Raw genomic sequence first — 23,984 nt, 5'->3', positions numbered from 1 at the left:
AATCTTATTTGTTGTTTTGCTCAAACTTAGTCAGTCGACCGTGGCCGGTCATAATGCTGCGAAATGGCAGAACAGTGCCGGATAGCTCTGGGGGCAAGCCACTGGAGATGTGCAGTTAGTCTTTCATCCTGTGCATCAGAATGTGCTTACATGTCAGCGCTGTAACACAGCGACGGTGATCACTACTGACAAGCTACAGTGACGCTGCAGCAGTTTGTTGCAGCCTTACACAACGTCCTTCAGCATGGCTACCTCTGAAATCTCTGCCGTTATTCGTTAAATGTTACCTGAAATTATTCAAGGACAACAAGCTGTGCGCGTCACAGAATAATGCACAAGAAAACCAAAGATGCCAGCGGGGCAGTGAATAATTTAGAGAAGCTGCTTTCATGAATTTGTTTAGTTGTATGAGCGTTCAGTCTTGAAGGTAAAGAGGGGAAAAAAATCATATCTTTTCTCCAGTGTTTAGAATTTGCGGCCCATTTGTTTTCTATTTATATTTGATAGATGAGCCTATTCTCAGTGCTTTCTATAGTGAAACATTTTTCACCTGATATTTCACAATACATTAGTTAGAGCTTGTAAATTGTGCATTTATAACTTCTTCACTCTACTTTTTTAAAACTGAGTATATTGCATTACTCTGTCTATTATAACTATGGTCTTTGGTGTTTTTGCAGCATTTGCAAAGGATGTGGAGGTGAAATACATTCAAGTATGTTCACATAATACTCCAGTAGCCACAATCCGTGTGTGTTTATTGCTGCTGCAAATTTCTTTCTGTCATGGTTTAGCATGTGGGCAATCTCCAGTTTTATTTCTCAGATTAGAGCTAATCCAACGAGTGTTGCCTGGCTCTTTGTGTATAATGAATACCTGCAGGGGGCTAACCCACTGGAAGAAAATGTGTGCCTTTATAAAGCTGTAATCTGTAGAAAAGAGGGAATTCCAGCCAACATTCAACAACACTGCCGGAGGAGAAACACCTACTCAGCCTTCAGTCTCTATCATGCCCTGTGCTTTCTCTGTGGTTGGTCAGCTGAGACAAATTGTGCAACAATGCAGACTGTAATGTGGATAAAAATATGATAAGCTTAAATGTCATAACATGGGAATCATTTAAAATGTGCACACTGTGAATTCAGCCCGACTTTCTTCATTATCAAACATTTACAATGATGTTTGGGGGTTTTTTTAGGTCAAAGTAAACTAGCAGGTCTACACAGTTTAAACAGTAAGAGTGCAGATTAGATCCTGCAAAGAAAGTTGTTATTAGAAAATATAACAAGCACAATGTTTGAATTATTTTTTAATACACTTACTGCAAAAAAGTTGTTTTTAAGCGCGTGGAGAGCATAAATTGCTGCTAATAACTGACATGCTAATGGCCTTGTGAGACCGTTGAGCTAAACGCTAACACCAGCATGCTACATACCCACAGTGACAATGTGGAAATGGAGTAGGTGAAATGTTTTCCACATTCAGTGATCATCTAGTAACCAGTGAGCGCTTGCTTTAGGTTTTTGGCAGCTGCTGTGAAATCGACTGCTAAAGCCCCAATCGCAGAGGCCTACAGATCAGTCAGTGACCCCTGGCAACCACTAATCGTCAGACAGCTAGAGAGTGGTTGCTGGCAGCTGTTAAGCTAAAATTGATAACAACGACATATACCAGTAGTTTGCATAGATAAGAGGTAAAGATAAACCTTTATTAGTCCCACACGTGGGAAATTTGTTGTGTCACAGCAGAAAGTGGACAGTGCAAAGTTACAGGAGCAAAAATTAAGAAAACAATGGAATAGGATAAGATAAAAAAGAATAACATACTATATACAATAGAATAAAATACTAAATTACACTTAGTGTTATTGCACATGTGCGGATGTGTGTGTTTGGTCAGCTACGAAGTCTTTGTTGTGGAGTCTGACTGCAGTAGGAAGGAAAGACCTGCGGAATCTCTCCGTCCCACATCGTGGGTGCCGCAGCCACTGAAGGAGCTGCTCAGTGCTGTCAGAGTCTCCTGCATGAGGTGGGAGATATTGTCCAACAGGGATGACAGCTTAGCCACTATTCTCCTGTCACTCACCACCTCTACTGGGTCCACAGCATCGAAGATATCAAAGACCTGGACCTGTCTGCAAACATTTGCAAACTACTCGCCAAATGGTAGCGCAACTGTGAAAAGTGCAATGCAGCCTAAAAATGGGGACGCTGTCGCTTGCAATAGTACAAGGTGCTGATTTAGTTTAAAGGTGAATGCTCACTGTTTCCATTTTGTGTCTCAGGCTCAGTTTGTGTTGCAGTTTCACCGCAGCTCGGCGTGTGAATGGGAAGTATTTGTACACAAGTTGGTGTCTACCGTGCAAACCCTGGGTTAACAATCCAAGATGACGACAGTGAATCTTTAAAACTTTTGATCTATACTGTAACTGTTGTGTATTTTAGACTTGTTAAATAAGCCATTCACACAGCACTGACAGGCTCTGTCCATGGACATGCTGCAGCGGTGTTTTTAACCACAAAAAAACAAGTATTTAATGTTTCGCTAGTGATGCATGAATGGCTCAAACTCGCTAAGAAGCAAAACATCGTGTTTTTCCTTGCTTATCTGACTTTATTACTGAAACACACTCAACTCGAGAGTGATGTCACTCTGACGTCCGAGATATCTGGAGCATGGCCTGTGTGCCCAAGGCCTTATCTTTTCATTTTTTAAATTGTAACATTTGCTAATTAGCACTGAGCTAAAGTATAACTGTCGCCAATAGATATTTGACCATAAGATGTTGGGGAAATTAATAATGACCAATGGTGATGAAACTTAGTGATCAAGTGATAACTTAGTTTCATCATGAGATGAGGTAGTTTGTAGCAAATTAATCATTATAGATTATTTATTTTTGATACAATAAATAACTCCATGAAATTGAAGATGCCATTATCGGCTTTAATAATGAAGTCATGAAGTTTGATTTACTACTTTATTTTTTTAGTTCCTTCTATTTATTTACTTTCCATTTCATTCTTCATTTATTTCTTTGCTTGTTTATCTTCTTTAATTTTCCATTTGATTTGTGAATATATTCTTTACTTAATGCATTTTTTCTGTACTTATGTTCATCATATCTTTTATAGACACAAAGGAGAAAACACAGTGAAATTAAATAATAAGCGATAAGTCTCAGTTGTAGTGAGATGTTGAGTGAGCCATGACAGTTTGTGAAATGCAGTCACCTCTCCTTTTCCTGCTTAGAGGAAAAGCCAGAGGACAAGCAAAGCCAATAGGACAGTCTGACTATAACTATAAATGTTTTTCATGACCATCTGTGAGCTACAGGATCAAAGTGCCGGGTGACTAACTTTCAGAAAGACATCATAGGCTTAGACACAATTATACTGAATTGTCATTAATAGAAATTCTCTTTAATTTTGCTGCCCTACTGTGTTGACAGAAAAGTGTTCTGACACAAACCTGCTGTTATTCAGGTGGAAATGCGATCCTAAAAGTGTAACTGCAAGTCTGTCTGCAACCCTCGCCTTTCATTTTCATACATAAAAGTCAAAACTGGATTGCAGGATTGGGCTTTCTGCTGTGCCCTTCACTATAACCTACATGCTCTAACAAAAATGCTTGAAGGATCAAGCTGTCCAAATAAAAAAAGAAAACAAAATCTTTTGATTTGCAGCATCCTGAAAGGTCAAATAACCATAATGGCTTTATAAAGGATAGCGCCACAAATCTAATCAAACATTCCTATTTTGTGCTTTAAAAGCAGACAGCTGTGGTTATGCAGTACGTGCTTACTGTTCTATAAAGGACTTCCAGTTTCTTGTAGCATTTGTGCCTTATGACCTTAAACATCTGTTGTCAGACTTGGCCTTTTATTTGACATGCTTCCACTTATGCTTCCAAACCTAGGCTGCTTTATTCCTTCCACTAGTACTGAGGAAAACTGAATTGCAGACTTTTCACATCTTGCCGTTGAAGCGTCTAAAAATAGAGTTCTTTTTTTGAGCCTGTGCACAACAGCACATGAATTGTTAGACATGTTAGACTGGGGTATTAATTGGGAAAAAAAATATAGACTGCATTTCACACGGTTGTTGTAATTATAGGATTTTTGACATCATGTGCTGCAAAAAAATACTGTTGATGAATGTTTTCAACTCGCAGCTCAGATACAAGCATACTGAAATAAAGCATCTACAGAATATTATAATTACTCTGTATAGATAGTGATTCTACCTCTTCAGCCTCTACTGATAAGTGCATGCATAGTGGGCTTAAACCACTTTATGACCACATTAACGGCTTTTACCGGTAGTTTTGCATCATATACGTCATCAGATATAAATATTCAAGATAAATCTGTTTGCGTCCTGTCCAGCTAAAACATCCACAGATGCTGCCAGGATGCACATTACCTAGAATAACAGAAAGACATGCTAGCTATTTACTCTTCAGCTTAGCGTCCAGCTTGTTTCCATTAGGAAACAATGCATTCACTGATGCATACTGCTAACAAAACAAAGGGAACACTCACAATATAAAACCAAGCTTGTTAAACTTCAGGGATATCAATCTATCCAGTTAGGAAACATAAACCCTTGTGGGTCCATTTTACCCGCTTTGGTGCAAATGAAAGTGACAACAAGTGCACTGGAGAGGCAACAACAAGAGAACCTCCCCGCAGAAGGGAATGGTTTAGTAGGAGGTGGTCACAAACCACTGCACTCCCCTTAACCTGCCTGAGTGATTTTTCCAGTTTTGCTTTTTTTCAGTGTCCTATAAGAGGGTACCTGCAGTCGATTCAGATTACACAGGTTGTCCAACTCCTCCAGAAATGCACATCCAAACCTCTGTTACAGAAAGATCTGCTGCATCTCTCAGCGCAGTCTCAAAAACACAAAGAACATACCAGAAGATGGGGCATTGCATGAACAGAACTGGAAGGGCATCAACCCGGCAACATGACGGGTATCTGTTTCCTTGTCCCAGGGAAAACAGGAGGATCACTGGCAGAGCACTACAGCATTACCTCCAGTTGGCTACTGATGTCCATATTTTGATTAGATTTCCCTAGAAAGCCAGACATCCTTTAGTGGGAACTTTGCTCGCAGCTCATCTGGCATTTTTTCTGAGAACACAAGAACTGGCAGGAACACCACTGGCACCTCATTTTCTTTATAGGTGAAGATTTCTACTTTTCTAACATGTAGGAGGTTCAGAGGGTCTGGAGATGCTGTGGTGAACGTCATGCTGCCCTCAACATTATCCAACATGACTGGTTGGGTGGTGGTCTTTGGGCACACTCAGACCTCCAAGTGCTAGTCGAAAATATCCTAACTGCTGTTAGATACTGTGATGAAATCCTCCGACCGTTTGTCAGACCTTATGCTGGTGCAGTGGACTCTGGGTTGCTCCTGATGGAGGACAATTTCCGGCTTCATGTGAACAGTGTGTAGACAGCTCTTGAACAATGAAGATCATTGACTGTCTGTAATGTTCCTTAGAACAGAATCCAATTGAGATCCTCTGTAATGTTATGTATCAGTATAAAAGACACTGACAAATAGCACCATACGCTGCCCAGAAGCGAACTCAACTCATAATCCAAATTTGAGAAGGGATCCCCTAAGACACCATCAACTGTCTCATCAGGCGTGTGCCCAGATGTTATCTGGAACGCACACAGACTCAGAGGTCAGCCTGTGATTTTTTTTTTTTACTTTGACTTTTGGTGTGATTTTCAATCCAGCTCTCAAAGTAATGATGTTCATGGTTTCAAGCCCTTGATGATCTTCTGGCATTTCCTGTTACACCACCTGAGTTGGTGAATATGTTCAGAGTTTCTAGTTTCTCTTTGACCCTGTCCTTTACAAGCTGGCACAGCTGCATGTTGTATTTTGTTCACTGGCTTCTTCATTTAGTGAACATGTGACCCTGTGTCAGCGCAGAACAGGTATCCCCATGTGGCATAAACCAATGTGACTTCCCTCACGTCCCTGTGTAAAACAATCTGAAGCCCTCCTGCTTTCCTCTGCTCTTGCAGACGCAGCTCTTTGGCAGTGGAAAAATAACTTCCTGCCAGGCAGAAGTAAACACATTAAGAGGTTATTTAATATTGTCACAAAAAATAAAACTGTTGTCCTGACTTTGTTCACATGCAGCACCCAATCCTCTCAAACCTCACAGCTCTGAACAGTGAAGCTCAACTCCTCATCGCAGCACGAGTTATCCACTGTTTATTTCTTCATTCTTACTGTGTTATGCGCATAAAGTTCAATTTCCTTAATGCGTCTGCTGTTCGCTTCTCAGGCGAGGACAGCAGCTCACCTCTATTTCCATTCTGAGATAGAGCTATAAGAATCCAGTTTAAAGGCTCAGATCTGCTGTGCACATACAGGTTCATCCCACCAACAGCAATTTTGATGATGGACTCAGACTAAAAAAAAAGAAAAAGAGAAGACATGTGACGGTGTTGGTGTTACTGGAGCTGCTGTGTGTACCTCTTAAGCTTGAAAAGGTGAAGAGAATTAGAGGGTGAGGGGTAAAAGAGAGAGAGGCAGCAGTGAGAGACAGATGTGGGTGTTTGTTAGGTGATGAATAAGATGAGAGTCGACAAAGGGTGAAGAGAGCTGAATTTCTCCAGCTGGATATTAATCATGGATGGAAGGCCTGTGTTAGTATTCTGAACAGAAACGCACAGAGCAGTAAAATAGCTTCACTTCACCACTGTAATAAAGTCAATGATGCGTAACTTCATTTCTGACCGTGATCAGGGGAATTTACTGTAGTTGGCTGGTGTTTACAGCTTCATGAGCCCAAATATATGATTTCATTAGTCCTTTGGGAGAACAGACTGTCCGTTTAACCTTGACAATCAAAAGATAATGCAGTCATTTTGCCAATAGGATCGGATGATTTTCGATGAGCTGAGGGGTGTTTATTTATGGCAGTGTGCTATTTTGCATGAATAACACGAGCTGGATGTTGCTGTGAATCTGTAATTTGAGGTGAAGCATGCTGATTTTAAAAGGAATCGATCTTTTCTGACATTTTTTCTGGCTTTTTTTTGCTTAAATGTTTGAGTGCAGCAGCCCCTTGATTATATAACAGGTGCACTGTGGCCATCCAAGACGCACACAGGCTGATCTGATGATAAAATGAGAGAGGGAGAGATGACTGAACCGAATCATCAACTATGTGTGGGTGACGGAATGGCTGTCTTAATGGAAAAGTCAAACGAACAGAAGCAAATGGTGAAAACATCCAGCAAATAACACATGAAATCGCAGATCTGTGAAATTATTTTACTCTGACTGCAATCATAAAAACTTAAAACTTAAAAACTCTTTTTTTTATTTGACCAATCATTTCTAGACTTTAACTCCTAGTTTAGACTATATGTAGTTTTTCAACATTCCCTCAAAATCCACTCACACATAAAAGTAACAATGGTAGAAAAGTACACGTGTAAAATTGTTTTATGAAGCTTTTGACTTTATATGCATTTATATTTGCTTTTGCATGTGCTGCATTTCTTGGTGCATTAAGCAGAGCATACAGTCTAAGGTCATGCATGCGCATTCTCGTGTGCCCGACAACGTAAACAGGACTTTCTCATGAGTAAAACACTACTGAAGGATAAAAACGCCCGTTTTCCATCAGTGATTCGTGAGTCACGATGATTTAATGCATGAATTAATGCAATGTGCATCCTGAATCCTGACGAGTGGAATAGGCCACCAGCTGTTTCTTTGCAATAAATTATGCTTAATTTCAGAAGAAGCACAAATTATTTTTTATTTATACAATTTGCTAATGAGATTTGCTATTATTTATATTTTGTTATGATTTCTTGAGCCTGTGCCGTGCATGTGTGTAATCAAAGTAATCAAAGTTTCTATCAATAAATCAAATGCTTCTTGTTGGTTGAAAACATGCACTAAACACTTCCTCATCTAAACCAATCAGATTGTGTGTGCCCACGTATAACCATCTTACGTGACCTCTGTTGCAGAGGTTGTTGCTATATATGGTTGTTGGCCTTGTCCACAGGCATATTTTAGATGGGAGCTGGACCTCAAGATATGCATGTGTATTTAAGCATTTGACAGTGAAATCTGACTAGTGGAAGTCTGCTGTGGGGCAGAGCAAGCTGCCCAGTAAGAACAAATAGGGTGCTCACTGGGAGGGAGGCCTTAAAGAGACAGACAGAGGCTGAATGCAGGGGTTGACAGGGAAATATGCACAGTCGGTTTCCTTTAGATGTCTTGTTTTTGATGCAAATTACTGAACAATATGTATGTGACTTGATTTTCTATTTAAAGAATAACCTCTTTGTTCCTTCATTTTGTACAGAAACTCAAAATGAAATAAGAGAAATTTACACTTTATTGATAATACTCTATTCTGTAACTGTAATGCTAAAATCCAAACATTTCTAGCCTCATTTAATACTTATTAGTGTTTCTGTGCGGCTTCACTGAGCAGCGTTGTGACCTGTGCGGAGCAGAGGGTCAGAAATATCAGAGCAGGTCTGCTGCACTGACCAACATTTCCTTCAGTCATTACTAATATTAGGATGGCTGTCATGCCTCTGATTTAATCCTCCTTGGTGGCACTGAACCAGTTTATTATACACAAATAAAATGAAATACTTAACACCTTGTAAGTGTGTTTAGTGTTTGTGGCCGCGGCTCATTTCCATAGGCCCACAGATGGCAACAGATAGGCCTTGTTGTAAATCTTTTATACAGCGGCAGCACAGCCCAGCGCTCGAACATTTGGATGCTCATGTGTCAGGATATTTGTCCATTAAGAGCTGTGGCCAGTGCACTGACTTCCCCATTATTTCTAGTTGATTACCCAAGCAGTTGCATTTACAGCAAGGATAAGTGAAGGGCACCGGGCAGCAGAGCATTGCCATAGGGAGCAGGCATCCCGCGTGAGGCCCATTTATTCAGATAGCCGCTGCTTCACTTGCAAGATTAACAGCATAAAGAATTCCCTCTCATCTCAACCTTACATTGAATTTTTTTTTTTTATTTCTGCACAGGGACTCAGCAGCTTTAACTTTCAGTATGTCACAGCGATTATTGACATCTCTTCTGAAATTAGGAGGAACTTGGCATAAATCTTTGTTTGAGTCCATGACCTGAACCTGTTCTTTGTCCTTTGCACTAGTCTGCTCCCAGTTCTCCCGAGGAGTTTACGCCATCTTCGGCTTCTACGACAGGAAGTCCATGAACACGCTGACCTCCTTCTGCGGGGCACTGCACACCTCCTTCATTACTCCCAGCTTTCCCATCGACGCCGACGTGCAGTTTGTCATCCAGATGAGGCCCAGTTTGCGAGGAGCTGTTCTCAGCCTGCTGGACCATTACAAGTGGGAGAAGTTCGTCTACCTTTACGACACTGACAGAGGTGAGAGCGGTTATGGTCGGGAAAGCATGCTTGTGTACACCTTTGCAAATGCCACAAGCTTCAGCAACGTTTAGGAGTAGAACGTCTCACTGCAGGAGAAAGTGGATTAAGTTGTCGCCATCCCTGCTCAGGCAAACACGTTATTATACAGGCTATAAGATTTGTCTTTAATATGTAAATCCCTTATCCCCAATCCTCATTCTAAGTGGTTTGATACATTTTAATCTTTGTCAGTAATGATCTCAAATTGCTTCAGTGTGCGGCTGAATCCTGCTCACAGAGGCGCTCAATAGTTTCTTGCTTCCGAGAAATGAGTCATTCACAGGTGCTGCTGATTCTGCTGCAGTACTATGACTGCAGCCGCCCGAGTCTCTAATCCTAGGCACTCGCTGATTATCATTTAGCTCTAATTGGATTATTTAAAGACGGAGCACAACACCCTCCAACTTCTGCATGTGTTTTATGCCCTCTCGCTCCCCTCATGTGGGCCAACTATTTGCAGACTTGGGTCCCCCGAGAGGTAGCATGCAGTCACAATCTGTCTGTACAAACTGGACCATAAACTGATCGCAGACTTGCTGTCACAGTAAAGCTACAGAGCACAGTGTCAAGTCAAACGTATTTTCAAATCGTCCGTTGCAAATAAATTAGAAGATGCAAGAGATGCCGTTTTCCGGCTTCAGTGTCTGCTCTTAAATGTGCCAAACTGTTCAAGAGCTGTGCATCCAAGTATTTTTAAACTGACACAGAGAATTTCTAGGACAGGAGTGCACTCCTTTTTCGCTTCCCCCTGCCTCACGTTTATATATTTCCAGCTCAGGTGTCTGATCCACCGCTCGGTGATGAATCTGATCGCAGAAGCTGATGGTTGTCCAATCATCAGCTTCTGCGACGATTGTGGATGAGAAAAAAGTGATTAATGAGTTTGTAACCTCTCCATGGCAAAATCAACCTTCTCAGAACTGTATCCCAATTTGGCCTTTAGAGCTCCGCTTGACTTTGTTGGCCTCTTTCACCTGCTGTGCTGAGGCTGATGGGCCACCATCTGTAATACTTTGCTCATTTCCACAGCACCACACAGTGTAAACACTACAGTTTAGGATGGATTTCCACAAGCTGCACAGCTTGTGTTTGTTGAGAGACTAGTTAGCCATCCTATTTTGGCTCGAGGTCCCATCCTGCTCTTCCCATCAAGGCTGTGGAGCAATATAGCCACCACTCATCCAAATGTCACTTTAATCTTCATTATAAAAAGAGGGCCTCTATTTAGGGCCCTAAGAGGGATTGGCAGGGGGCACTCAAGAGATGCTTGTGTGAATAGCTTTGGATGGTTTGTGGGGCAATATGACAGTAATATGCTGCAGAGGCATTTTACAGTGATATATGTTATGTCTGTTAACAAGACACAGCCTTTTATTAGAGCAAAAGCAAAGGCATCTTAGGGGCAGCTATAAATGGGGAATGTCTTTTAAATTAGATTTTCCCCACAGCTCAGATCAAGCACTTTATTTAATCACTTTAAGCATAATTATGAAGAAATACAAGACATTTTTTCACACAGTTTCTCCCCACCTGGAATTTTTGTACTTATTGGACAACCACCATAAATAACGGTGAATATAAGAGTTGTATGGACAAATGTAAGACAGTTGGATGTATGTTGGCAACTATTTGTTTTCTAAGAGATCATGTTTTTCTGCCTTTTTGGTTCTTTAAAAAGCGACTGTAGTACTCACCAGCCTCAAATTAATTACATTTATGCTTCTGGACCCACATGCAGAAATAATATAGCAACATGATGTATATGAAGTTAGTAGGTTTCACCTTAAAACAGATCAAGCATATCTTGCACACATAGAATTTTATGTCCTTGTGAAACTTTTTCATGACTGTTGCAGTGGTTGTAGAGTGGCTTGGATAAAACTAGTAGCAGACCCTAGGGTAAAGTCCTTGAACTGGCAGGATTTATATGGGGCACACCTTAACAGCCTCAAGTCAACTTACAAATTGGAGCCATTAAAACAGTGCTGGGATGTTCTATTAGCCTCTCAAAATTGTTGCTCCTGTCTATGGTAAGTGAATATTAATAATATTAATGAATGGTGTAGCCCTGCCCTGTGTATACTTGTCTGACTGTTTAAACATTTCATAATAAAAAAGCCAGCTATTTTTTTGAAAAGAAGTGTATTTGGGGTAAAATTATTAGACTTATATTCTATACACGTGACCGAATTTTAGATTTTGTTGTGTTCCTTTGTTAATTTGGTCATACAGTCTTTGCTGTCTCTTTTTGTGTAATTTTTAATTAAAAAAAAACAGAAAGAAACTTTTTTTATTACCAACTTAGCTCAACACGGGGTACCTCATCCACTCGGCTAGGCTAACTTTGGAGACCTTTGGAGGACAACCCTGCTAACTGTAATGTTCAGTCCTGTCTCCATAAACTGCTTGTGTACTATTATAATGAGTTCTTCTATGTTTGGTGAATTATGCTTATAGTTTGGTTGCTAAAGTTTTTTTTTTATTAAACTTCATGTCAGATTGATAAAGCTTCGACACCATCAGTGCAGCCTCTGTGCTAGCAAGGAAACTGTAGCTATTTTTAGCTTGATGCTATTGTTCAAATGATGAGCTGTGCAGAGAAAATTCAAGGTTTTCTCACCTGCCGAGAATTGAGTCACTCTTCACGTCTGCATGACCAGTTTCCTGTTGGGACAACTTTGAACAGGCTAAAATAAGAATGCACAAACATTTATCAGTAGCAATTATATTAAAAGAAAAAAACTTATTGTGAAACTGGCTGCAGACCCAAGGTGGTGCTGCTTTTGGTTCTTAGTCAGTCAATTTTCTCTATTTCGAACACAAATTGACATGAGTACTATTTTTGTGTGTCTACTATGCAAAAATACTTCAACAACTGACCTCCATCCTGGTTGCATAATCTCAGATTAGTAATGGGACCAAGCCTCTAGTCATGAAGACACCTTTTGCCTGCAGTCAGGATTGGGACTTCATATGTAGTGTGCAGTTGTTAGCCATTGCTACAGCTTTTCCTTCTAATCTTCTAATGCATACTTTGTTGGTGAGTTAAGTGAGTTTTTACCCCCCCCCAAAAAAAAGTCATTTTGATTGAGCTAATAGATTTAATAATAATTTAAGCATTTCATACCAAAACTAGTCTTTCTTGATCAACTTGATTATCGAATGCAAAAAGAGCATACATTTGTTAAAAGTAGATTTGCTGGGGTTTTTTTTAAATCATTGCAGCCCGAGGGCATAACTACTCATCAAAGCTATATCTGTATGATGGGATTTTAAATGTAACAGAAAATAAAAATGCCCAGGGAAACCACTCACTGTAGCCATTCATAATATATTAAAATTTCAAATTTTGAAAGCTATTAATATCAAATAGGTTCGGCTTCACTTTCATGTTGGAGATGCCTTCCTGTGACAGCAGTGCTGTGCTGATCTAAACTAGTTTAACTGACATATGCACAATAAGTCTAAACCACGAGTGGAGTCTCTCTTTATTTATTTATTTATTTTACTGGCATCTCTTACTGTTTCATGCAACCCACGTCTCCTTCGATGAAGTGATTTCTTCATAAACTGAACTGATACAAAAGGAGAAGTGCAGCAAGCCTCGCAGCACCAGGAGGAGCACAACAAAGCGGAAAACAGACTACACACTTTTATGCACACGAGTCATTACGTACAAGTTTATTTGCTACAGTGCAGCATCACCTATTTATCCTGGATGTACTGGCTCTGAATTGTCCTCATTAAATAGACTAATGGCTGCTGGCAAGCAAAGACCTTTTGAACTGATGAACATCTGGATGTTACCAACTGGGCGCAGAGAGAAGCTCCTCACCAGGTTTTCTCATGTTTGGCTTATTTACAATAAATTGCATATTCATCATAAAGCGCAATATGTCGTTCATGCCAGTTAAAAAGAGTTGCTGGGTGGTGTTTGTCAAAGTTATTACACTTTACAAAATTTGTATAATGTGCTGATGAGCCAAAAATTTATTACTACGAAAATATCAGCTATAAAATGTGTTTCTAATAGCTGATTTTAAGTCAGAGGAATCTTTGTTTTGCTGTCTAAATGCCTTAAGCAGCAGTTTTTGTAATGGTCCCAACTGTTTAGCTCTAAGAAGACATTAGATAATGTCAGCAGAGATACAGTTCAACTTTGATTGTTAAATATAAGATATAAAAAATATTTAAAAACCACATAAACAATACAAATACATAAAAACATATCCAAAGGCCATAATGCATCACAGAAAGGCTTTCAGAAATAAAGATGGCGATGGGTTCTCAATCTGTAAAAGGCTGCACTGATAAATAGTTTAATAACTTAAAAATAACTTTACTTTATATCCGACTGCACAATGTATAAAAATAGGATACGCAAAGCCATTAAATTATTCAGAGACTCTTTATATGCAAGGGAGAAGGCCAGAAATTAGGAAAGCCTGCATTAAAAACAGACTCTGTATTGGTGACTGTACTGAAAATCACTTTCAAGAATCGGTAAACACAGTTCTTCACTGCATCGAAAAATGGAAGAGTCTTCTTCTCATTGGAAAAACAAAAATCCATAAGCAACAATTAGAAAGGCTTCCACTCTCTCTGGGCCTGAGGTCATTTAAAATCGACCGAAGCAAAGTAGAAAACTTTTTTTTTGACCAACCAAAATTTGAAATTCTTTTTGGAACTCATGAGCACACGAGGTAATAGAGAAATCACACTGTCCAGCTATTAGTGCCAGTCCTAAAGCCAGGCTCTGTGACGGTAAAGGGGTGCATTAGTGCACATGGAATGGATAAATTGCACATCCGCGAAGGCACCTAATCCATTTCAGTTAGATACAGGGTGTAGCTGATCTACTGTATTTCCATTTTTATGTATTCCGCAGCCTGTGATATTGTTTTGGAATCACTGATCCTGAAACAGACGTAACCAAATAAGGTACCTCAGAACTGTAATTAAGTACAGTGCTTCAGTAAAGGTACCTGTATGAGATCTGACTGTGCAATCTAATGCTCATTGTTGACTATCATTCTCTTGATTCATGAACTCTACATAATGCAAACTGGATCTTAATTTCCTTATGCGGCCATCAAAATGAATAAGTAGCATCTAACAACATTAACCGCGGCTCTCTCCTCCTGCCGCTGTGACAAATGTAGATGGCGGGGACAATTTGCCTTCGATGTGTAATCACACTGCCCTGCTGCTGAATGTCTGCTTGGTTTCTTCTCTGCAAGGAAACATCTGATTAATTGCGCACTGCTAAAGAGCTTCACTCAGCAGCCCGGCACACAGGCTCATTAACAAAGAATGGGAGAGCGGGAGAGGACGGCGCCACGCAGCTGTTCCACTCTGTGAACACCTTACTGCAGCTTCACTTTGAGATGGACACATATCAATAGGTGTAGACCCCCCTCCCGCATCTGTGAGTAACCACTGTTTTGCTGCCAGACAATAATATTGGGACTGAAGCAGAGATTCATCAGTCAAGCTTTTCTACTTCAAGAGAGCTTCTTTCCTCCCCCGTTCAAGGACTCTATTAGGCCTCGTAGTGAATGTGAAAGTGAGGCACACGTGTGGCAGAATATCGTGCTCTTCTGTGAGGCTGTTTGTTTTAGAGGGCGCTGAAAAACAAAGACATGCAGATAAAAAAAGGCTAACACTGTAAGAATCTCCTCTGTCAGATAGGATCTCTGAAATCATAATAGCAATTTATAACATTAATATAACGGATTGTTTAAACTTGAACAGCGCTTTTTTCCTTTTCTTTTGCAGCTTGCTCATAAATGTGGCTTTGCAGAGTGAGTGTCGAAAAAGCTTTAGATTGCGTGGACTCAATTTCCTTTAGATTTACAGCTAAGGCTGGTATTTATCTGGAAAGGCAGTTTGGATGCTACATGCGTGGTGCATGTATGTGTGTGTGTACTTGACGGTGACCTCATTGGTGAAAACCTCAAAGGGCGTTGTGCATTCACTGGGAAGACACAGCTGAGGCGTTGGCTGTGTCTGAGTGTTTCTGCCTGAACCGAACCTCCTCTGTTTTCAAGCACTCAATCCGCTCTGCCAGACGCCCAAAATGGCACCAATTGATCCTTGCACATCCACGCATGCAGAGGCAGCGCAGCTTGAAAACAACACCGATGGAAATGTAAGCTGCAGACTTTCTGCTCAGTACTGCAGCGTCGACTCTTTTATACCCACAAAAACTGAAGTACGTGAATTATTAATTCGGTGTATTAAACATTTTGGGGAGTTCGCCTGTTTAGGAGGAAAATGTATAAATGTGTTGCTTTCATTTCTCACCACAGGTGAGTTTGGGGTTTTAGACGCTGCGTTATGCAGTGGACATTGTTGCTTTCAAATATAAAGAGATCGCTTTTGAACAGACGGCCTGACAGACTTGCAGTACTCAGACTGTAGCTAACTACTGTAGCTACAGTAACCCTGAGAAAGTCATTACGTAACTAGAAGCCGTTGCGTCACTTTAAATCTTTGTTCCTTGCTCGAAAAATGGAGTTGCACTGCTCATTACAAATCACTCTCTGTGAGCATCACTGACAAACCACTCTGCCACGTCTGCCAGGATGTGTTGACAAAGCCGCCCGTGACTGTATCAGTCTAGCGGCTACAAACTGCTAAAGTGTCAAGGATGGATACTTGTAAGAGACGTTAGGAAAGGGTTTTAGTTTTACATCCATAGATATATATTTCAGGTACTTGCAGGTAGTGAAAGCAGTGAATTTTCTAGTGTAAGAAGAAAGAGTTCTGTACTTTGTGATGTTAATGCAGGAGCTGTCCAAGGTCCTGCTGATGCAAGACCTTGGACAGCTCCTCATCCCCTCTGTAATAAAAGTTGTACTGTGTCATGTTAGCTTCATCCATTCTTCTGTTGTCCATCTCTTTATATTTCATACTGTTTCAGCAATAAACATGCGAGCAAATTAGAATATCAGCTGTCTACAGATGCCTTTACACAAGCTGGACAAATAAACTCGATTTTTCAGCAGATGTTCTCGTTATATTAAGAAAAACATGAATTAATAACGGCTCTATTTGTTGTATATAGTATGTGGGAAATCTTATAATACATAAAGTATCATATGCCCCTGAAGGTTCTTACCTATCTAATACCTACATCAGATTTATGATGTCATCGTTTTTCTTAGCTACCACCGTTGAAAGGCCTAAAATGGCCTGTTTGTACCATTTATGGACCTGTACCACCTTATAAACGTGTTCTGTTATGTTCATTTCACAACAGATCACAGGACCATGTTCCCATCGATCTTAGGTGAGCACCCAGAGAAGGCGCCGATGTTTCTAGATGCTGTTTACGCTTGTTTATGAGTTCTAACTTGCTTTTGTTGATGCTGACTTGAGTTTCTGAAGCTAAATAATGACTTCCACTACAGAATTGTGACATTCAGTACAGTGTTTTCTGACTTTGCCCCAACCATATAGATGTTTCTTGGAGTTCTCTGAATGTTGTAATGATATTATCATATTATGAAATCTCATAATATGACTGACTAGTATCCAGTCATGTTACTAATTTGTTGCCGCTTAACCTAATTAGCTGTGGGATATTCCCCCCAAAACTCAAACATTGTGTTTGTACTGTTATTTTGTCACAGGGTTGCGCATTTTGTTGTGACAAAGACTGTTTTTTTGAGGGGTAATAACACAAATAGATAAGGTTGGGGTTCAGTAACCCGTGATGAACATGCTTCTAACAGCGGTCTACTGCTTTGTGATGTCACAGTGTGCACTTGCATAACAGGGTGCTGTGAACAACAGTGAAATTTGTCAGGAAATAAAAGTCTAGCACAAACAAACAAACACCATACATGTAACAAAACTGCTCTCACACGTTTGTTTTATAAACCCTTGAAATTTTGTTAGTATGCAACCTGAAGCTCGATCAGTCATATTTATCATATCTGTTACTGATGGCAATACATAATCAGTGCTTACTTCTACTTCTCTGCCTCTTGAATCAGAGAGAAATCAGTACCTTAAAGACCAGGTGTGATTCCACTTATCCTGCTTTCGTTGTCTGTTCACTCCTGCCGGCTCAGGGAGGAAACAGGGTGAGCAGCTCAGAAGCATATTTGGGCAAAAATACAGATTTTTCTTCCCTCCGCAATTCAACATTGTTATCTCAGCTGCTCACAGATGAAGGAATAGCCTCGTCTTCAAATGAGTGGGAAAGAAATAAAAGTGTATGGAGCTGTGAGAGAAGGAACAGAGGAGTCAGCAAAGCCTTTGTGTTTCTCCCGTGTCAGAGGGACAAGCGCTGTCAGAAATGCTGTCAGATGCACCGAACGCTTTTGACTTCATCGAATTTGGAGCTTCCTCCCATCTTTTTCTGTCACATCCAATTTGTCATATGTAATCTGCTCTAACCTTACCACCTTACACGGACAAATAAGAAACCAGGTGACTAATAGAGAGCCCCTCTGCTTTATCAGGCAGCTGCTCTGCTTATTCCTCGATTCTTGTCTCTGTGTCGCTCAAATGCCTTTCGTCTATTTCAGGGACACTTGCTTTCAGGATAACGCAAGGCCATTACAACAGTAGTCTTTTTGCATTATGAAAGAGATTGATGTGATGTGCGTTTCCATGTTTGCCCAAGAGAAAACGCCATTTTTATTTTGCCTAAGAGAGAAAAAGACAAGGCTGTTAGTGCAGCTCTCGCTAATGGGCCATCCATTTCTTTGTGTGTGGTTTAAATATCTGCACTTTGTGTTTGTGTTAGTTTTCTCACTCCGGCTGTCTTTTATATTACATTTTTAGTGCTTTAGAACCTGAATCATCTTCAAGCGCAACAAAAATTTGTGAATTATTCAATGACGTGTGAATTCAACTTACATAAAAGATGAAAGCAAACAGGAGAAATGCTCGACGTTCTGTTAGCAACTTTGCAGCTGTCATTAGATAAGAAATAATCTGTTTGATTAGGTCTGATCAGGGATTTGGCAGGAGTGGGCGGTGTGGGGGTGCAGGGCTCTTTGCAGTTCAGCTAATTTGGAAGAGGGAGCTGTTATCTATGTTGGACTGCAGTTGGAGTAGGCGTTGTTAGGCTAATTGTGCTCAAAAGTGTCCTTTTACTGTCATTTGGCAGCTTTAATCCTTTTTATTTCACTGGCTCTGTGAGCACTGCCCACTGAAAGCAGTCTTCTTTGTAGAGCCACATATAAGCTTTGAGATTTTTAGAGATTTCTCAGAAGTGGGTTCAGTGGCTTTGTCTGAGTTCCCCCTCGGTGTCGCGCTCAGCTTTGGGCCTCCCGTGACAACGGCGCGGTTCAGATGACTGCAAGAGAATTTTAAAGAGGTCACCTTCCTCGGGGAGGGGGAGGGACGACTGAGTCACAGTTGAGACTGCACACCACGCTCAGCCATCATATGAGCTGCTGCCCGAGACAGACAAGAAGAATACATGGCCAGGTGTCAGCAGAGCCTCAGTCAGGCTCGTTTTAGCGGCTGTGTCTCACAGAGGAAGTAACATATTTGGTAAATGTCCTAATCTAGAAAAATACTTCTCTTAACTACAGAGAGATTTAAAGTGAACCAGTGATTGTACTTGACTATCCTGCTTTGTTTTTTTCAGGGCTACATCCCGATGGTGCTGTGTTTGCTATTAAGCTCATATATTCAGGTTTAACTCACATACAGGCCAACTTTACTTTGTGCTGCCTGCTTAAACAGCTCCCCTCACCTTCAAGCATTTCTTTCACTACATTTGTCAACAAACCTCAAAGTGAAATGTCTAAATTTTTTGTGTTTGTAGACTTGAGCATAAATATCCGTACTGTACTCATGGCATGGTGGCCTGACAGCATATAGCGGCGCTGCTTTGCACATCGACAGCTCACGTTTCATGTTATTGGATCATTGTTTTGCTGCTCTGCCTAAGTTACGTGCTGTTTATAAACTGGTACTAATGTCAACATGTAGCAGGTCGGGCTCGCATCATCTCTTCAGGAGAACCTTTGTCGTCTGACGTCTGTTAAAGCTGATTTCAGCTGGGAGCTGATGAAAGGTTTATCCTCTTAAACAGCTAAGTGCTAGCTACTACACAAAGCTGTGCAATAATTCTCTGTGGGCTTCCTACTAGTAACCCATGTGAGTTTAAAGTAACATTAATTGGCAATGATTGTACAAAAGAATGACACTAACAATAATCACAGTGATTGTCTAATTGCATTTTTTGGAGTCTTGTTTACATCAACCTGATAACTCAGGGCATTTATCCATGTATGCACGGTAAAGACAGCCTGCTAAAATTCAGACTGAGCAAGGTGATTTAAGGGTCTTTAAACACTGCATGATTTAGTATTTCTGAAACTGCTGATCTACAGGGATTCTCCCACACAACCATCTCTATTGTCTGAAAAAGGGAAAATATCCACTGAGCATCTCTGAATGCACCACATTGAACCTTGAAGCAGATGGGCTATAGGAGCTGAGGACCACACCACCAAGTGCCACTCCTCTCAGTTAAAAAGATAAAGCTAATGGTATAGTTCAGACATAGAAAATTGGAAAAACATTGTCGTTTTTTCTGTGTCTCTCTATCTTCTGCAACATTGAGATGGTCGGGTCAGAATTTAGTCTAAACAACATGGAAGAATGGCTCCATCCTGCCTTGTATCTGTGGTTTTTTGGCATAGAGCATAGAGCATCATTTAATCACCACAGCCTCCCTGAGACCATGTCCTTTCTTTTATGACCACGGTGCACTCATCTTCTGATGGCTGCTTCTAGCAGGATAACACCAATGGGGCCACAGGAGAGATATTTAACTAACTAAGGCTGTTTTGGTGTTTTTGTGGAAGAAGGATTTTTTTTGCTCTATAAATAGGCTTGTGGCAGTATGCTCCCGATGTTGAATATGTATTATTCTTCAGGTCAGGGCTGAATAATTGACTCTGTAAAATGCCCTTGATGGTCGTCCTTCCTGCTGACTGTTTTAAAATGTACCATCTGTTTACAAAGTCAACCAAAACTCTGTCATTTGTGCGCCGCCTGATAAATCACACCAGTGTTAATACTCACCAAGAGACTTAGGTGTCCTTTGTTGCTCAGATTTCCTTTTTGCACTGTGGTTTTTAAAGCTAGAGTGCACCGAATGTCACATCATTGAATTCCTTCGGTTCGGGACTTCCTCTTTATTTATACATATCTTTAATTGTTAAGTATACTCAATAGCTTAAACATCAAGCAGCTCATAAAATGTTTAAACCCCAACTATCCAGCTTAGTTTTAGTGTGAGAAAATGAAACTCTCAAGGGAATCGTTTGTAAATCCCCCCAAATCCTTTTTCTTGAGCAGCTACTAACACGTTTCAAAATGTCATGCATATCCCAGCTTATGGCGTTCAGTGCTGTGGGAGGAGAGCTGACACTCAGCTTCTGCCTTTTCATTTCCCTTCTGCCAGCGGTGATATAATGTGCTAGATTTTAGTTTTGATATATATGTGAGCTGATAAAAAAAAAAATCCAGATAAAGGCAGTAGCAGTGTTGGGCTCAGACTGAGGTCAGCTCAGCAGTCTCTTATCAGTCATCAGAGTCTTTACAATGCATCGAGACACGATGCCTCTTTCGAATTCCTTAACCTCGCCCGGCGTCAGACATGTGAGCACATGTCGCGGTGGCCTCTTTAGAAGCCAGAGTGGCTAACGTGATGGCACCCAGCGAGAGCCACTTGTCTTTAAAGGCCATACCTGGTCTGAGTGCTGTCTGCTGTGCACTTCACTGTGAAGGTCACCAGCAGGAGAAGGGAGGGCGAGGGCGAACGTATCAGCCCAGTCGCTGTGCTCTGAATATTTCGGAGGCCTGTTGGGAACACGAGTTTACATGTTCCCAACAGAAAGCTGAAGAACCTGTGGTAGATCCAGATAAGGACCACTAGTTATTGTTGTTGGAAATGCAAGCAACAATACTTCTGATTAAATTATACATTACAAGTGAGTGCTGCCTTAGAAAGGCGGTGTCAAATCTGTATTCTGGATTATTTGCTAAAGATAAATCTATAAATGGTGTTAGTGGACCCAAAAATTCAATTCTCCACTTTACAAACCTTTTGAAACCTCTCTACCTCTCTTTAGTAAGAAAATATTCTTGTACGTTTATGAGTTTGGAGATTTAATGGCATGTTAATTGCTGCATTATTATTTACAGTTACTCTTCGTTCATCGCTCACATTTCCTTTGTACTTTGTACACAGGCATGAATCTCTGTAGACAGATCGCTGCATTGGACCAATCTTTTATGTAAGATTGGTTCAGATCTCTAGATTCATGTATGTCCAAATTCCTTTGGAAAAATAAACCCCCACGTATAAGCTTAAAAACACTACAAAAGACCAAGGATAAAGGAGGACTAGAACTGCCTAACTTTCAGCACTACTTCTTAGCCAACAGGCTTCAGTTTATCTCAGGATGGCTAAAACATACCCTCTTAGATGAACCTTGGCTAGATGTAGAACAAGCACTTTGCAATAATCTAGATATCTCAGACCTACCATTTATCAGCTCAAACATCCAACGACATGAATGCTTTAAAAGCATCAACATCAGTGCTTCTCTGACAGCATGGTGGGAGTTTCTAAAATTCACGGAGTCTTCATTAATCCCATGCAAACGTACACCTATCTGGAACAACCCTGACATATTACAAAACAATAATATGATAAACTTTTCAGATTGGAGTGGTAAAGGAATCAAATATTTAGAACATATACTAGAAGGAACAGAATTTATTTCATTTGACGGACTAGTTACACAATATGGGATCAACAAGAAAAGATTTTTAGAATATCAACAAATTAAATCCATAGTAAAAAAGAAATTTAAACCGGGTCAAGTTGAACTACAAACACCACCAAGTGTGGTTCAATTTCTTACTCTTAAAACCCCCAAATTACTATCCAAAATATACAGAATGCTTTCTAAAACAGATGAATCAATATCACTTCCTATTGCAAAATGGGAAGCGGATTTATCAGTTAACTTAGACCTAAACTTCTGGTCTCAGATTTGCTTAAAAACCTTTCATCTAATTAGAAATCCCAGTCTTCAATTAATTCAATACAAAATACTACATAGAGTGCACTATACAGGTCATCGGATGTTCAAGATGGGCTTTACGTCTACCAACAACTGCTCACACTGCCAAACCAATTCACCGGACAATTATATCCACGCTCTTTGGTTCTGTCCACCAGTTCAGAAGTTTTGGCGCGAGATATGTGAAGACTTATCGAAGTGTCTGAAATGTAACATTCAAACTTCCCCCTTAGTGTGTTTGTTGGGCAGCTTAGATAATGTCACTTCAGAAAAGAATATAGCCCATATGGTTTTCACTGCCCTATGCATAGCCAAGAAAACAGTCCTCATGAACTGGAAAAATAAAAATAATCTTAATTCTAACCAATATAGAAATTATCTATTAGATTACATTAGTCTTGATACAGCCTCTGCCACCACATCAGATCAATTGCTCTGGGCTCCTTTGATCAGCTCCATCACCTAGTGGGGGTGGGGGGTCATAGTCTGGTCCCGCCTTCACTGTTGTGATTGGTGTGGGGGTAGGGACAGGCTTAGGGCGTCGGGGGGTTCCCCGGAGGCATCTTCCTTGGGGGGCTCAACCCGGGGTAGCGGTCATGTCCGGTTAGGGGCTCTGTTGGCTCTCAGGTGACTGTTTCCTCGCGGCTGCGTGCAGCGGGGCTAGGGGAGGGTCTGTGCTGACGGACGTGGGTTACTGACCTGGTAGCCTGGCTGCCCCTGGGTGGGTCCGGGATGGGCGTGAGGTTCTGGGGGCGCTCCGTCTCTGGGCTGGGACCCGGACCGGGCCTCGGGGGCTTGGGTCCTGGTTGGTGTGTTGCCGGGGTTGTGGGCGGGTGGGTGCATGGGGGCCCAGCCCTGGAGCGGGGTGCCGCCGGTGCATCGAGCCACCTGGGGGGCTCTTCAACTGGTGGGGGAGATTGTCACATCTTGCAGGAGCTTTCCTCTCTTCAGGAGCTCCCTCTGCAGGAGGGGGAGATACAGGAGAGGTGGAGGAAGATCTCAGCCTGGGTGTTTATTGTCTTATGTAGTCTGGAAGATGAGTGATGGTAAATGGTAAATGGCCTGTATTTATATAGCGCCTTACTAGTCCCTAAGGACCCCAAAGCGCTTTACATATCCAGTCATCCACCCATTCACACACACATTCACACACTGGTGATGGCAAGCTACATTGTAGCCACAGCCACCCTGGGGCGCACTGACAGAGGCGAGGCTGCCGGACACTGGCGCCACCGGGCCCTCTGACCACCACCAGTAGGCAACGGGTGAAGTGTCTTGCCCAAGGACACAACGACCGAGACTGTCCAAGCCGGGGCTCGAACCGACAACCTTCCGATTACAAGGCGAACTCCCAACTCTTGAGCCACGATCGCCCTAGTGGATGGTGGGGTGGGTGCAGTTTTCTCTGTGGTGGGGTTGGGAGGACTGTCCCGGGCTCTG

The 23,984-nt window shown here is 41.2% G+C and overlaps 1 protein-coding gene across 4 annotated transcripts in view; it reads left to right on the top strand.

Moving 5' to 3' along the window:
- Positions 1-23,984, top strand: part of LOC146699958 (glutamate receptor 3) — a 78,437-nt gene that overhangs the window by 8,215 nt on the left and 46,238 nt on the right. For all 4 annotated transcript variants that reach the window (XM_085469908.1, XM_085469906.1, XM_085469907.1 and 1 more), the window contains one exon: positions 9,190-9,429. In XM_085469908.1, coding sequence (XP_085326034.1) covers positions 9,190-9,429 — 240 coding nt within the window. The remainder of the gene's footprint in view (positions 1-9,189; positions 9,430-23,984) is intronic.

The sequence above is a fragment of the Copadichromis virginalis genome, linkage group LG10, assembly GCF_057382275.1.
Source record: "Copadichromis virginalis isolate Kocher_CV1m ecotype Utaka linkage group LG10, C_Virginalis_male_GT1.1, whole genome shotgun sequence".
NCBI lineage: Eukaryota > Metazoa > Chordata > Actinopteri > Cichliformes > Cichlidae > Copadichromis > Copadichromis virginalis.
This window is presented reverse-complemented; position numbering and strand designations above follow the sequence as displayed.